Below are 13363 nucleotides of genomic sequence, written 5' to 3' on the forward strand. Positions count from 1 at the left end.
TTGAGAGACACAAGTTACAGCAGGAAGAGAATGAGGGGGATAGAGGCAGAGTTCAGTCCATGAAAGGTGATTAACTCAGCGCCAAAGGACAGGTCTACTTTTGCTTTGAAAGCCTTGAGCTCCTGGGTGAGTGCTGTCCATTAGGTCAAAGGATTAGCTGAGGTTAATGGAGTTTGAGGAAACAGAATATACGGCCAAGCAAATTTTACAGCTACACAACCGCAGATTGCCGAGGTATCTGTGCTCAAAGTTTAGCTGACACGTCCTTTTATGGCCAATGCAAGACGTCTTGTGACAAGACATGTTGGTCCCCACCTTTAATGTATCAGAGTGTACACTTATCTCAAAGCTGCAAGGTATAAATGTAGTGAATATTGCTGTGAATGCAGCTTATAGTGACTTGCAAGTCTTTCTACCTATCTATCTGTCTCGCTCATGAATATGCCTTAATCCAAGCCACTACATTGTGGGTCTGTGTGTAATGTTCAGGGTCTTTTGCAACAATAAACTACTTTCTTCCAGGATTGCTCTTAGTTCCACCAATCGACGTGTTATCTCTGACCTGTTTCATGATGCTGCCACCACCATGCCACACTGTGTAGCCTTCAGGACGATGTACAGCGTTTGATTTCAAGCACACACGAATGCCTTCTTTGAAATGTCTGCAAAATCTTACAACTTGCTTAAGACGACGACTTTCAATCTGCTGCTTGTTTTTTTTAGAAACGCCAGATCTGTGAAACACGCCACTTATAATTGTCCTTTCAGTTGATTTTCTCACCTGACCTGTGGATTTCTATAAGTCCTCCTGGTCATTATCTTGGTCCTCTTTGCTGCCTTTCTGACTAATGCTTCACCTGCCCGTTTAGGTCGACCGCCATGTCTTGTTGGGCTTGTACTTGTGTCAAACTCTTCCAGTTTTTGGTTGACTGTTTGAACATCGTTCTGTAACATTTTACCTCAGATTTCTCCCTTCAAGCACCAAAGTCTTTTGGATGCTGTTAGTGAACTTTTGAAGCCTTCACAGAACAGCTGAATTTAGTTTGAAGGCAAATTGTTGAAATTTGTACTCCAAACTTTTTAGGGTTTACAGTTAGGCACAAGTTTTTGTTGGTCTATCATATAGAATCAAAGTTTGATACCTTGATGTTTTTGTTTTGTGATGGGACAAAATGCGATACAGGTCAATTTGCAAGTCGCTGTGCTCAGAATTAACTTTAACTCCGTGTTTATCCACTGTTCTGATGAAAATGACAAACACCTACATAAATGAATGAAAATGATGTCAGTTTCTGATCGTTAATTGGGAAATCAAAACGGAATCAAATTTCTTTCAAGAGCGTCATGCGTAGACTTGAGATGTTGTTAAAAACCCGCTGGATGGAAATGCATTCGGTGAGTTCAGATCGGCTGAAGCGGCACCAAATTACGGTAAGAGTCACCTCAGGGCGACATACGAAAAAGGGAAACGGGTTTAATTCAAATCCAATTATATACAGTGCAGTTCAGTCCATTTACAATCCAATCCACTACACACAGATTGCGCAAATTCAATTTTCTAACTGAGAAGTCTCTTTTACTGTTGTCATCCCGTCTTTCCCTATAAGAACCATAAACCTCCTGGACAACTGGGATAAAGTGAACTGAATTGACAGTAATCCATCAGAAATTACAGCCAGACTGACTCTAACATCCACCAGGGCAAAGCCCTGTGTGCTTAAAGTTAAGATGAAGAGCAAAGGCGGCGCGATGAGGGGCCTCGCTGGCGGCGTTACAGAGAGAGTGAAAAGGAGCCTCGGTTGGCTGTCCCGATTATCCCCGCCGCCGCCTGGCATCAGCTGTGGGTGGAGGTGACCAAAGTGGGCGTGGAAGGGGATAAATGTGGTGTGATGCTATTCCTGTGAGGCCCGGGATCACCCTCCACACGTCAGAGGCAGGGAACACCTTAAATGATCGTCTTAAGCCTCCCAGGCAGGAACTTCCCAGATTGTTTTGGAGCTTTGTGGATCGAACCGAGGAGATGTTGCAAAGTGTACGACTGGAAGTTTAAAGGTCGAGTGGAAGGCTCTTTATGCTTCCATTGTGTGAGTGTGTGTGTATATGTTTGTTTACAGAAAGAGTGTCTTGGATAATTTAATTTACTTCATTTGGTAGGGACATCACACATTAACTGGCATTTCTGTAAATGTGCCAGAATTTGCCTAAAGGACATTTTGGACAATTTGCTCAGTTTATCTTGTTAAAAGCATAGGTTATGCTAACAAGGTCAAAATGACGTCACTGCGCTAATATTGTCAATTAAAAAAAAAGCAATCTCTACAAACAATAAAGACAAAACAAGAACACGATTAAGAACACAGAAACCACATTTATCATAAAATGTATAAGAAGTAATTAAAGCTAAATGAATCCATTTAGATGAGAAAACACAGGTGGTCATGTGAAGGCACTAGGAGAAGGTACTTATTTAAAATGTTGAATAACAACAAGCATAGGCTCTGTCCTTACCATCCGTAATTCATTACATTTTAATCCGCCATCAGAGCGGTGCACAGTGCACTTGAAACCCAATCAGCTTTCAGGTGTTTCAGGAACTCTCCATCAGTCATGGATCTTCTTTGGAAACTCGGAGTGTAGACGCTGACATTAGCGTTGGGTGACGTCTGCGCTGCTGAGACATGTTTAGCACTGAGATGCTATTTTAGCTTGTAGACTAAATCTGAGGGTTTCAATTAAAAAAAATAAATAAATAAAAAGAGGCTTGGGCCGTGCCTAGCATACATCTAAAAATGATTTACAGAGTCTAATGTTTTTCATTTAAATATCGTGTTTTGAGAATCGTTTTTGCATTTTTCATAGCAAAAGAGATAAAAAAAATTTGTGGCCAACAACTACATTTAACTTCATAGTTACAGTTAGTTCAAAGCTTATTCATGGCTCAGTCAAAGTCCAACTCTAAATTCAACTGAGAGAACCTATGAAATTTTTTCAGAGAGTCTCTAATCTGACTGGTTTTGACCTTTTTGAAAAGGAAGAATGTGCATGAATTAACATTTTTTTTAGATGTGGAAGGCTGGTAGAGTCACACCCTAAAGGACCCGCTGCTGTAATTACAATTCGGAATGCCATTCCTTCAGATTTCATTTGTAAAAAAGACAAAAAAAAGTATAATTTTTCTTCCACTTCAAATTTCTTAACCATCATTTAAAGCTTGCAGTTCTGATGCAGCAACGTGTGGGAGAAGCATGACGTGTTTCCTGCAGTAAACAGAGGTGAGGTGGGATAACGAAGGAGGCCGGGCCGCAGCGCTGACACGTTGATTAATGGCTTAATCAGGAGGAGTGTGTCAGAGTCTAAATGGTTGTCTCCTGCACCACCACAGCAGCTCTGCACCTGAGGGATGAGGGCTGTCAAACACTCTGAGCTGCGTCATGTGCAGCGCAGCACCCTCTGCGCTGATAAAGACCCCGAAACCCAAGCAATGTCAAATCAGCTCCTGTTCGACTGTCTTCATGCATCCAGCTATGGCTTATGTTTCTTTTCCTTTCCTTCATCCTGTAAAGAAGCAGTTGCTCACCGTGTGTGTGTGTGTGTGTGTGTGTGTGTGGCAGGAGGTGTGTTAACTTACAGCTTCCGAACTTAAGGGGACAGGCGTGGGCATCCATGGGGAAATCTTCCAGCTGCATGGGGCATTCTGCTGAGATGGTGAGCCTGAAAGAGGAAGCCCAACACCCAGATTCAGAAACTGCGCAGAGATGTGACATGACTTTTTTGTTTTATAATAATGACCTTGTTTTTCTCTGAAATATATATATAAACACACTGTGTAAAACTATAGAGAAATAATCCTTATTTTTCTACTCGGTAGCAATAAATAACCACCAGAGGAACTTTTGCACAGCTACAAATAATAGGCTGGTGCAGCTTTGGGGGTGTGGAGTTTCATATGGTGGAAAAAAGACGCCACCTATCTGTGGAAAGAAAATAAATGAACTCCAAGCCTTGTGCAATGCCGCCCTCTGCTGGCTGCGTCGTGAACAGCTGCAGTTTCTGGTGTGCTGGAGACCTCCGCGCGCCCGAATGCGGGTCAAAAATACAGCGGCTTGCAAAAGTATTCACACCCCTCGTACTTTTCTAGATTTTGTCACATTACAACCACAAGCATAAATATATTTTAATGTAATTTTATGTGAAAGACCAACACAAAGTGGTAGACAATCGTGAAGCAGTAAGAACATTATACATGATACGCATGAGAAAAGGGGGCTGGATACTTTTTCACATAGCACTTATGGATGGATGGATGGATGGATGGATGGATGGATGGATGGATGGATGGATGGATGGATGGATGGATGGATGGATGGATGTGACTGACTTAAACAACAGAGAGAGTAAGAAACTAGATGTTTAGTTAAGGGATTTTATAGATATTCTGATACCAGACCGGTTATTAATTTATAGGTGAGGTCTGGTCATTTAAAATTATTTCAGAACTCCACTGGAAGCATAAAAAAATGTGAAATATACTGTTGAAATCAGATACTGTTTGGTACCAAATCAGATGAAAAGTTTGATCTTAATTGTTTTTAGCTCATTTAGAATTACAAAAAGTATTTCAAATTCCTAAATGCCAGAACGTTGACAGAAAATTTCAGAAGCTTTTCGCATTACATACATTCTGTCAGTAATTGGCAGCATTTTCTGTTACTCTGTATGACTTGGGTTTCAACATTCTGGTTTCCTTCACCAGCTTCTCACCACAGTTTGCTTGAGTTCTGGCCCATTCCTCCTGACAGAACTTTGTAGGACTTTTAACTTTTTTTTTTTTTGGATCTTTGCACATGAAGTTTCTATGCGACTGAGATCATGGATTTTTGATGCCCTGTCAAAAACATTGACTTTTGTGTCAATAAGCCACTTTGCAACTATGTAGCAGGATGCTTAGAATCATCAGTCATTTCAGAAATTTAATATCAGCTTCATCAGAGCATCAGGTCTTCTGACAATCGGTTTAACTTCTGAGTGCATTATCTAACTGTTTTCTAGCTTTTTATGTTGCTTTTGTAGTGACGGCTTCAACCTGGCTGAGTGACCTTTCAGCTTAATGTCGCCACTATACACGAGTCTCTCTTGCGTCTCTGGAGCCCCTTTAACAGATGACGGTCGGAAGAGATGAACTCTTACAAATCTGAAAATTATACCTAAAGATGAACCAAACTTCCTTATTCCGTTGGATTTTTCTCTGATTTGGCACGAGAAAGCTGTGTGTGTGTTTGCCATGACAGAAACAGCGCAATGGATTTTACATCGGCGAGGTTGTAACCAAAAATTATGCTCAGGTTTTGAACACCAGACATGGTGGATACATAGAAAGCCACAATAGCTCAGCTGATGTTGGATTAAATATCAGGTGGAACGATAACCATTAATCCTGTTTTGCTGAAATTTAGATAATAGGGATGATTAGAAACTGAGTCTTTGAATGAAGTGGATTAAGATGAACTTATTGAACAGTGGCTGTTTAAAAGACATACAAGACTGGATCGGCAGCACAATGTAACAGAAGACTGAAGTGATAGCTGCTATGGGAAACATATGAAATGAACATAACTGTAGATCAAGTATTGAGCCTTGGGAACAGAAGAGTAGTTCCAAGCTTTTCAAGTCAAACTTCTAATCTGAAGGACTTTTACAGACTTTATCAATACAGGCACCAACCAGCCAGCAGCAGCTTCAGAACCAGTTTGATGTTTTTAAAGGGAAGACAATTGAATGCCCTTTACTACCTCATGGTTTGATATTTGTAAGATAGGGAACTTGGTTAAAATGTGCCAAATTTGCTATTTTGTGACCGTAGGACATAAAGACTTTTAATTATTCGAAGCACAAACACGGTGCTCTCATCGCCTCTAAGGCTGATTGTAAAGTCGGAGTCTGAAGTGAAGACAGAAAGCTGCTGTTTAATTTCGTCTTCACAAAGTTAGCAGTGCAGAAATATTATCATGTCACTTTAAATGTGCAAAATTAATATTTCAACTCTGAGTGATTGGAATGACTCAGCTTCCATTAGTCATACGTCCAGAACCGGCCTAAAAAAAAAAGAGCCCCATAACCAATCAAAACAGAGCACACTACTACGGGTGTAGTGGAAGGTGTTGCACAGCATCAACTGGAACTGTATGTTTCCTTAGAGAGAGATTTTCACGCCAGAGCAGTCACGGCTCTGCAGACGACGGTATTTGCTCTCTGAAGCAGGAAAGAAGAGAGTAATGCATGCGTCCGATGTTTCTGTAATAACCTCGTTCCCAGAACACAAACCCTTTAATGGCCCATCGTGAGCTCATTTGTTCTCGGTTGCCTCACTGGCAAAAATGTAGTGAAAATATGAAGGGGGTGGGGGAGGGGGGGGTGGGGGAGTCAGTCGTCATTTTTGACACGCAGCCCATTTCATCTGCTCATGCTTCCCGAAGTTAATGTTTGACTTAGTCGATTTCTGGTTCTGAAAGGATGATGACCCAACACTGAAATGCACGTGGATCTGAGTGACACTTGTATTAATTATGCCTCAACTTCTATTATTATTGATGCTTATTAAAGCTTGGGGAGGTTGGAGCGCAGCGCTATGTACGGCGCTGTTGTGCTTAGGCCTGTCACAATAACAAATTCTGCCCCACGATAAGTTGTCCCGGTCGTTATCACGATAAACGGCAATATTGTTGTTTTGAGGCCATTTTCAAGTGATATAGTGGTAATGCTGCAATAATGCAAGCACACATTCTCAAAAATCGATAAAACCTTAAATTCTAATAAACATTTAACACTGGACCTGGAAGGTATTTTGAATATCTAAAATAAATGAAGAGAAACAACAAATAACAGAAGACTTTATAGAATGAGGAGGTATCTGTAAACAAAACTGTCCTTCAAAAATAAAACGGGCAAGTTGAGATCAAAGCACCAAACTGGACACTTTCTTTATCCAGTTTTTGGTAAAAAGAAAGAAAAGAGAGAAAAAAAAACATGAATCATGCAAATGTAAATTATTCGGCTCGTTTTACGATACAATGCGATTCATTGATGTATTACTTATTGTGACAGGCTTAGTTGTGTTTGTATAAAGCCTTCATAAATCCAACAACACATTCATAGCGTCCATATCCATCAAATCGTTTCACCGTTTGTCAGATCGATACGTTTTATTCTGACTTTATGTGCCGGACCAACACAAAATGGCGTGTAACGGCGAAGTGGAAGGAATATGTGGTTTTCTGGGGTTTTTTGACAAATAAAATCCGAAAAGTGTGGTGTGGACTTGCTTGAAAAGCTTTGTAAAAACTGATACTTCTTGTTCACAAGTGTTCGCTAACAAACCTCAAAGGCCTTCAGAGGAAAGACTTTTTATCAAGACTATTTACTAATAAATTGACTTCTGAATTAGGGGTTTATGATACAGTTGATCACTTCTAGTGATACATTTCTTAACCTGACAGGTTAAGTTGTGTGGTTTTTATGATAAACTCCAAACTAATGTTTAAAAAAACAACAACTGTCTGTATTATTGAAATTGTAAGTTTTACTATTTTCTGTACAACGAGAGAATAAATAGATATTAATAAATTTGAAAATATGACTAAATGCAGTTATTATGTGTCGTTTAGGGATACAAATCACACGTCTACATGTGTGGTGTCCTAAAGAAGCTTTGGTATCTTTTTCAAGAGCAGTATTTGTATTTATGAGGCTATATTTGCTATGAGTAACTTTAAAAACAAAGTAATAAATAGTTCTTGTCGTCATTTTTATTGTTATCACACTAGTTGCAGATATTCTGAAGGAAACTTAGTTGCGTCGGACTTTAGTTTGCAGCATCGGCGTAAGGAGGAACAAAGATAAGTGAAGATTTTAAGTGTAAGAGTTTTTGAAACCATGCTTTGTTTTCCTCTCTAATTCATGGCTAAATGCTAGTTTGTGTTGATCTGTTAAATAAATAATATGATTATTTACCAAAGGATTGTATTCCTGACTGCTTCTGAGTTTCCAGAGCAATATGAAGAAAAAAAAAAAAAAAAAAAAAAAAAAAAAAATATATATATATATATATATATATATATATATATATATATATATATATATATATATATATATATATATATATATATATATATATATATATATCTGTGTGTTAAAAAGGTAACTATAGTGGAGCTACAGAGAGTGAGGAGGGTCAAAGCAAACATTTAAAATTCATCTGACCGCCCAGTTCAGAGTACGGGGACAAACACAATGATGCGTCAGTGCCGGGTCGACGGAAACGAGTGTGTGGGCTGTTTTCAGTGCAGCTGTGCTCAAAAAAAAAACAAAAAAACACTCAATGCAAAGAAGCAGCAGGTAGAGGTTTTAGTCAGACCTCTGATGCTAATTGAATTACACAACATGTTTCACTCAGCTCTAACAATAGCTGCGTTTCCGTGACAAACGTGAGAAACAAACGTTGTCGATTTTCTGCTAATGTCAAAACAACACCATAATTTCACGTTTGTGGTGTTGCCGTTAAGTAAGAAACACTATTAATAAGTTTGTCCACATGATATGTCATTAAAAATCATGCCGTGCCATCAACCTCCACCTGCTTCCTGTCGTCGTCTTCTTCGTCTTCTTCAGTGGCAACATCCGGTTGTTGATCGTGTGTCTCGTTTGATGTGAAAAAACAGTCTCCATTGCAGTTTCGCAACATAAACCAATTTCAATACAGCCACAAAACCGCCTCATACTATAGGCAAAACTGTTTATCAACTATTTTTTTTCCTATTTTTTTTTCCAAAATTGAAGTGTTTCCATTGAGAAAATTTTATTTCAAAATGCGAAATTGTGCAACTTCATGTTGAATGAAAGCGCAGCTGGTGTTGTGAAGTGCAGAGCCTGATTAGAAAAAAAAAAGACAGTAGCTGCCTTTCCATTGGCCACGTAGTTGCGCAATTTGAAATTTCAAAAATAAATCTGCTTGATGGAAACAAATCAATTTAGAAAAAAACTTGTTTTTCAGTCAGTTTTGGCGCTGGGATGAGGTTTATCTTGTGAAACTGCAATGCAAACACTTTCTTCGCATCACACTAATCACATGATCATAAAACAGATGTTCCACTGGCGCAAACCACAAAGAAGACAACGGGAAGTGGTAGGAGGATGAAGGCACATTGTGGTTTTTAATGACTTATCGACTGAACAAACTAGTTTATGAGGGATTGTAGTTGCGGCTCTTATTCAATGGAATCACTGCATTTGCAAAATTGCGTTTTTTTCCTTGTTATCAGAATATCGACAAGCTTCTGAGCACGTTTGCGGTCGAAACGCAGCCACTGGTGTGGCGGCGGGACGGCGGCCTGAGAGCCCACCTCATGGTGTAGAGGAGCGTCCCGTCGTCTTTCAGCCGCAGCAGCTTGTTGGGCGTGGTCATGTTGTGCGCAATGGACTTTTTCCCGTTGAGGAAGAACGTGTCGGGGGTCCAGATGTTGCTGGCCAGCAGGTTATTCAGGGCCAGCATCTCCATCGGGCCTTTGAAGCAAAGCCTTTCGTCTTTCCAGCTTTGACGGAAGAATACGTCGATGGTGTATTCCTGCAGAGAGAAGCTTCAGTTGCATCGAAATGGGACTTTATGTGGACGTAAATAGCGCAGTCTCGCCTCTGGTTGAGCAGATTTGCATGGAAGCCGAGAGCAGACGTTTTTCCCCTCACACATTGTTTCTGATGTTTTTCTGGAGAAAACAAATTACTCTTGAGAAAACAGAGATTCTTTTCTCAAGATCACGAGACCATTGGTATGTGTGTGTGTGTTAAACCTGTCTCTAATGTCAGGTTCTCCTCGTTCTGACATTGTCAGCTTGAGTTTGTTCTTGGCGAGGTTTTAAGGACACTGAGAAATTGATCATGAGTATTCAGGAACACATTATCGTCCCCTTATCTTGCAAAAATGGTCATTGTTACTTTGTGATAAGGACACAAATATCCCATTAACTCAAAAACAAATGCGACTGCGCTCAGCTTTTGTACATTTGTGACATAATTTACACATAGTAAAACTTTTAATAAGAATTACTGTGTAAAAGATTCATAAAAAGAGCTAATCTGGGGGGGAAAAATTGCGTACCATTTCCGTATCAGAGACCGGACCGAAGCTTGTGACAAAGATGTTGGTCTTGATCTCTGTCACCTTCTCTGTAGGAAAACACAGAAAATTACAATGAAATCTTAAGTTTACAAATAATTATTATATATATGAATCCAATTATTAAAGTGATGATATGTAAGATTAATCCTACTGAGGTAAATCTGGATGTTTTACCTACTCCACAGGTGTTGTAAGTTGTGGTGTTCCTCAAGGATCTATTTTGGGGACATTTTGTGTGTGTGTGTGTGTGTGTGTGTGTGCGTGTGTGTGTGTGTGTGTGTGTGTGTGTGTGTGTGTGTGTGTGTGTGTGTGTGTGTGTGTGTGTGTGTGCGTGCGTGCGTGCATGTGTGTGTGTGTGTGCGCGCGCGCGCGCGTGTGTGTGTGTGTGTGTGTGTGTGTGTAGTGCTATGTATTCGTCAAACACCGCATATCCAGAAAGAATTATTTTGAATCTTTTTAAAAGTTTTTAATCTGTTACTGTTGTCAGATGTTCAGTAGCTGACAAACAGATCAACTCTACGTCAAAAATATGTTTCTTACAACTCTGAAGCATGGCAACCCTAAAATCATAAATCAATCATTTGTGTCGTATTTTTAACATTTCTTATTCAGATTTGACTGATTTTATGTATTTTAGTTTTTCTTTCCTTTAAGATTTTTTCCGTCTTGTTTTGGGGATCCGGATAAGAAAAAGCATTCAGCATTTAAATCAACTACATTAAAAAGAAAACAACCTATGTGATAGTAATGTGTAGCAGTATATGGCATCCCATATACTGAGACATCAGTATACGGGACAGTTCCAGCTGTCTGGGGCTCAGTTCCCAACCCTGGGGCCTTTGCTGCATGTCTCTCCCCTTTTCCTGTCTTATTTACTGCAAATAAAAGTCACTAGTGTAAATTTAGTTCGACTGAAGCATGCGGACTTTGGTGACACCTACTGGTCGCAATAAAAAAGACACATAAAACTGATTATTTGCTTCCTAAAATAATGGCCCAGGTCATTTTAATTTTACCAAGAGATGATTTAGGCAAAAAAAAAAAAAGACTTTTATTTTATTTTAGGCCGTTATATTAGGAACGGAAGGTGATGATATTGAAAACATACTTTTCCAATTTTCCTTGAGGCCTGAAAATGCCAGTTCTTCTTTTTTCCCCTAAAAGGCTACAACGCGTAATAGAAAAATGTTTCATTTTTCAGCAGATTTGTTTTGATAAACTTTTAGTTTGAAACTAGCAGAAATTTAAGAATTGTGCCCATTAAGCTGAGTTTTGCTAAAATAAATCTGAGAAGTGCCTCACAGATAAGTATGTGGTTAAAAAAGATTTAAAAAATTCTTAGTTTTATGTATTTAATGAATAGAGGGAAAGAAAGCTGATCTTTCATTCTTTGACCACACTACTCACCGATCAGAGCAGATCCAAATCTTATCTGTAACTATTCTACTGCTTCATCACCAGTATAATCAAAACAAAAATAGCTTCTTCTTTTTTTTTTTTTTTCAAAATCAGAGCTGCTTTAGAGTAACATTGACGTTAAATCTCATTGAGAGAAGGTCGGATCAGATCAGCTTAGTTTCATATCACATTTCTTCTTCTGTAGAGATCAAGCTGTGGTTTCATAAACACCTCCTCTCCCTTGCAGTGATATTCAAGCTCTCCTATAACAGTCGCGCACAAAGAGTTGTAATGGTTCATTGATCCAGCGGACTCACCTCCCAGACCGGGCCGGAGTCTGTTGTCGTAACCGTCCAGCAGTCCGTCCAGGATGCGGGTGAAGATGGTGATGTTGTCATTTATCTCCGCCTGTTTGGGGGTTCCGGCTAAATCCTGGGAGAGGCTGGAGGAAAGACAACTTTTTAACTTTTTGTTCTTTTATTTATTTATTTTTTATGGATACCCAAAGACGCCAGAACTCATTTCCTCACCTCAGACGGCAGGTGATGCTCACAAGCAAGACACAGAAGCATAGACGTCTCATTGCAACGCTGGAGCACATCCCATCGGCCATTCCTGAAAACACACACACACACATAGTGGCGGCTCCAGCATGAATGGTGCAACATTATCCTTCCATCCACTTTCTGTTCACAGTTTGTCCCTAATGGGGTCGGGAGGGTTGCTGCTGCCGATCTCCAGCCAGTTCCGGGCGAGAGGCGGGGTCACCCTGGACAGGTCGCCAGTCTGTCGCAGGGCAACACAGAGACAGACAGGACACCATTCACACACACACACTCACACCTAGGGAGAATTTAGAGAGAGAGACCAATTAACATGACAGTCATGTTTTTGGACAGTTTTTGGAAGCCGGAGTACCCGGAGAGAACCCACGCATGCACAGGGAGAACATGCAAACACCATGCAGAAAGACCCCGGCCGGGAATCGAACCCAGGACCTTCTTGCAACAGTGCTACCAACTGCGCCACTGTGCAGCCCTGGTGCAACATTAAGGATTCCCAAAATGAAGTAAAACATCAAACTCATAATTCAGAATTCGGGGGAGAATAATTTAGGTGAAATCAGAGCTCCCCATGTATATAGAAATTTTTGAAGAAGAAACATGTAGATGAAGTTTAGATTTTCTAAAAAAAAACCACACAAAACTAACCCTTTAATTTGGCACCGATTTACAAAATCAGACGCCAACTTCAGCAGCAGCAGTGTTCACAATGAACACACTGCAAAAGGATCGTCAGTGCCAACGTTCATCTTCCTAAAATAATGACCCAAGTATTTTTTTTTTCAAAAATGCTTTTGATCTAAAAAAAATCATTTTCAATTAATAATTCTTTTTTAATTGACACTTTCTTTTTGAGACAATGTGATTTAGATTAAAAAAACAGATTTAGGCCATTATTTTAGGATGTCATAGTTGACAGATTGACAGATTATGGTTGTTGTACACCGTGGCCGCCCCGCAGTCCCTGCCACTCTGGGCAGAGAGCCTTACCGACATTGCCCCAACATGCTTTGAGCTACAGTAACTGGGAATTTCACCAGCAGCACAGTTCAGTAAGTGCTTCATCTCTAAATGAGTTAGATTAGATGTGATGTCTTTGCAAAAAATAAATAAAAAATCCTGTTTTTGTTATTCCCAATTTCAGTAAGGTAAATTGATTCACACATAGGGTTATGCTGATTTAATTTTTTGTGTTTGTTTGTTAATATATATATATATATATATATATATAATC

At 39.7% G+C, this 13363-nt stretch overlaps 2 protein-coding genes across 3 annotated transcripts in view; one reads left to right on the forward strand and one right to left on the reverse strand.

Annotated features, from left to right (window-relative positions):
• gabra5 (gamma-aminobutyric acid type A receptor alpha5 subunit) overlaps positions 1 to 13363 on the reverse strand; it is a 32752-nt gene that overhangs the window by 18326 nt on the left and 1063 nt on the right. For both annotated transcript variants that reach the window (XM_005804429.3, XM_023339988.1), the window contains exons 2-6: positions 12097 to 12181; positions 11884 to 12008; positions 10148 to 10215; positions 9396 to 9616; positions 3629 to 3711 (exon numbers count right to left, since the gene is read on the reverse strand). In XM_005804429.3, the coding sequence (XP_005804486.1) occupies positions 3629 to 3711; positions 9396 to 9616; positions 10148 to 10215; positions 11884 to 12008; positions 12097 to 12179 (580 nt within the window). In that variant the 5' untranslated portion in view covers positions 12180 to 12181. The remainder of the gene's footprint in view (positions 1 to 3628; positions 3712 to 9395; positions 9617 to 10147; positions 10216 to 11883; positions 12009 to 12096; positions 12182 to 13363) is intronic.
• The window catches only part of gabrb3 (gamma-aminobutyric acid type A receptor beta3 subunit), a 52802-nt gene that overhangs the window by 10874 nt on the left and 28565 nt on the right, over positions 1 to 13363 (forward strand). The gene's annotated exons all lie outside the window — the stretch shown is intronic.

The sequence above is a fragment of the Xiphophorus maculatus genome, chromosome 9 (genome assembly GCF_002775205.1).
Source record: "Xiphophorus maculatus strain JP 163 A chromosome 9, X_maculatus-5.0-male, whole genome shotgun sequence".
NCBI lineage: Eukaryota > Metazoa > Chordata > Actinopteri > Cyprinodontiformes > Poeciliidae > Xiphophorus > Xiphophorus maculatus.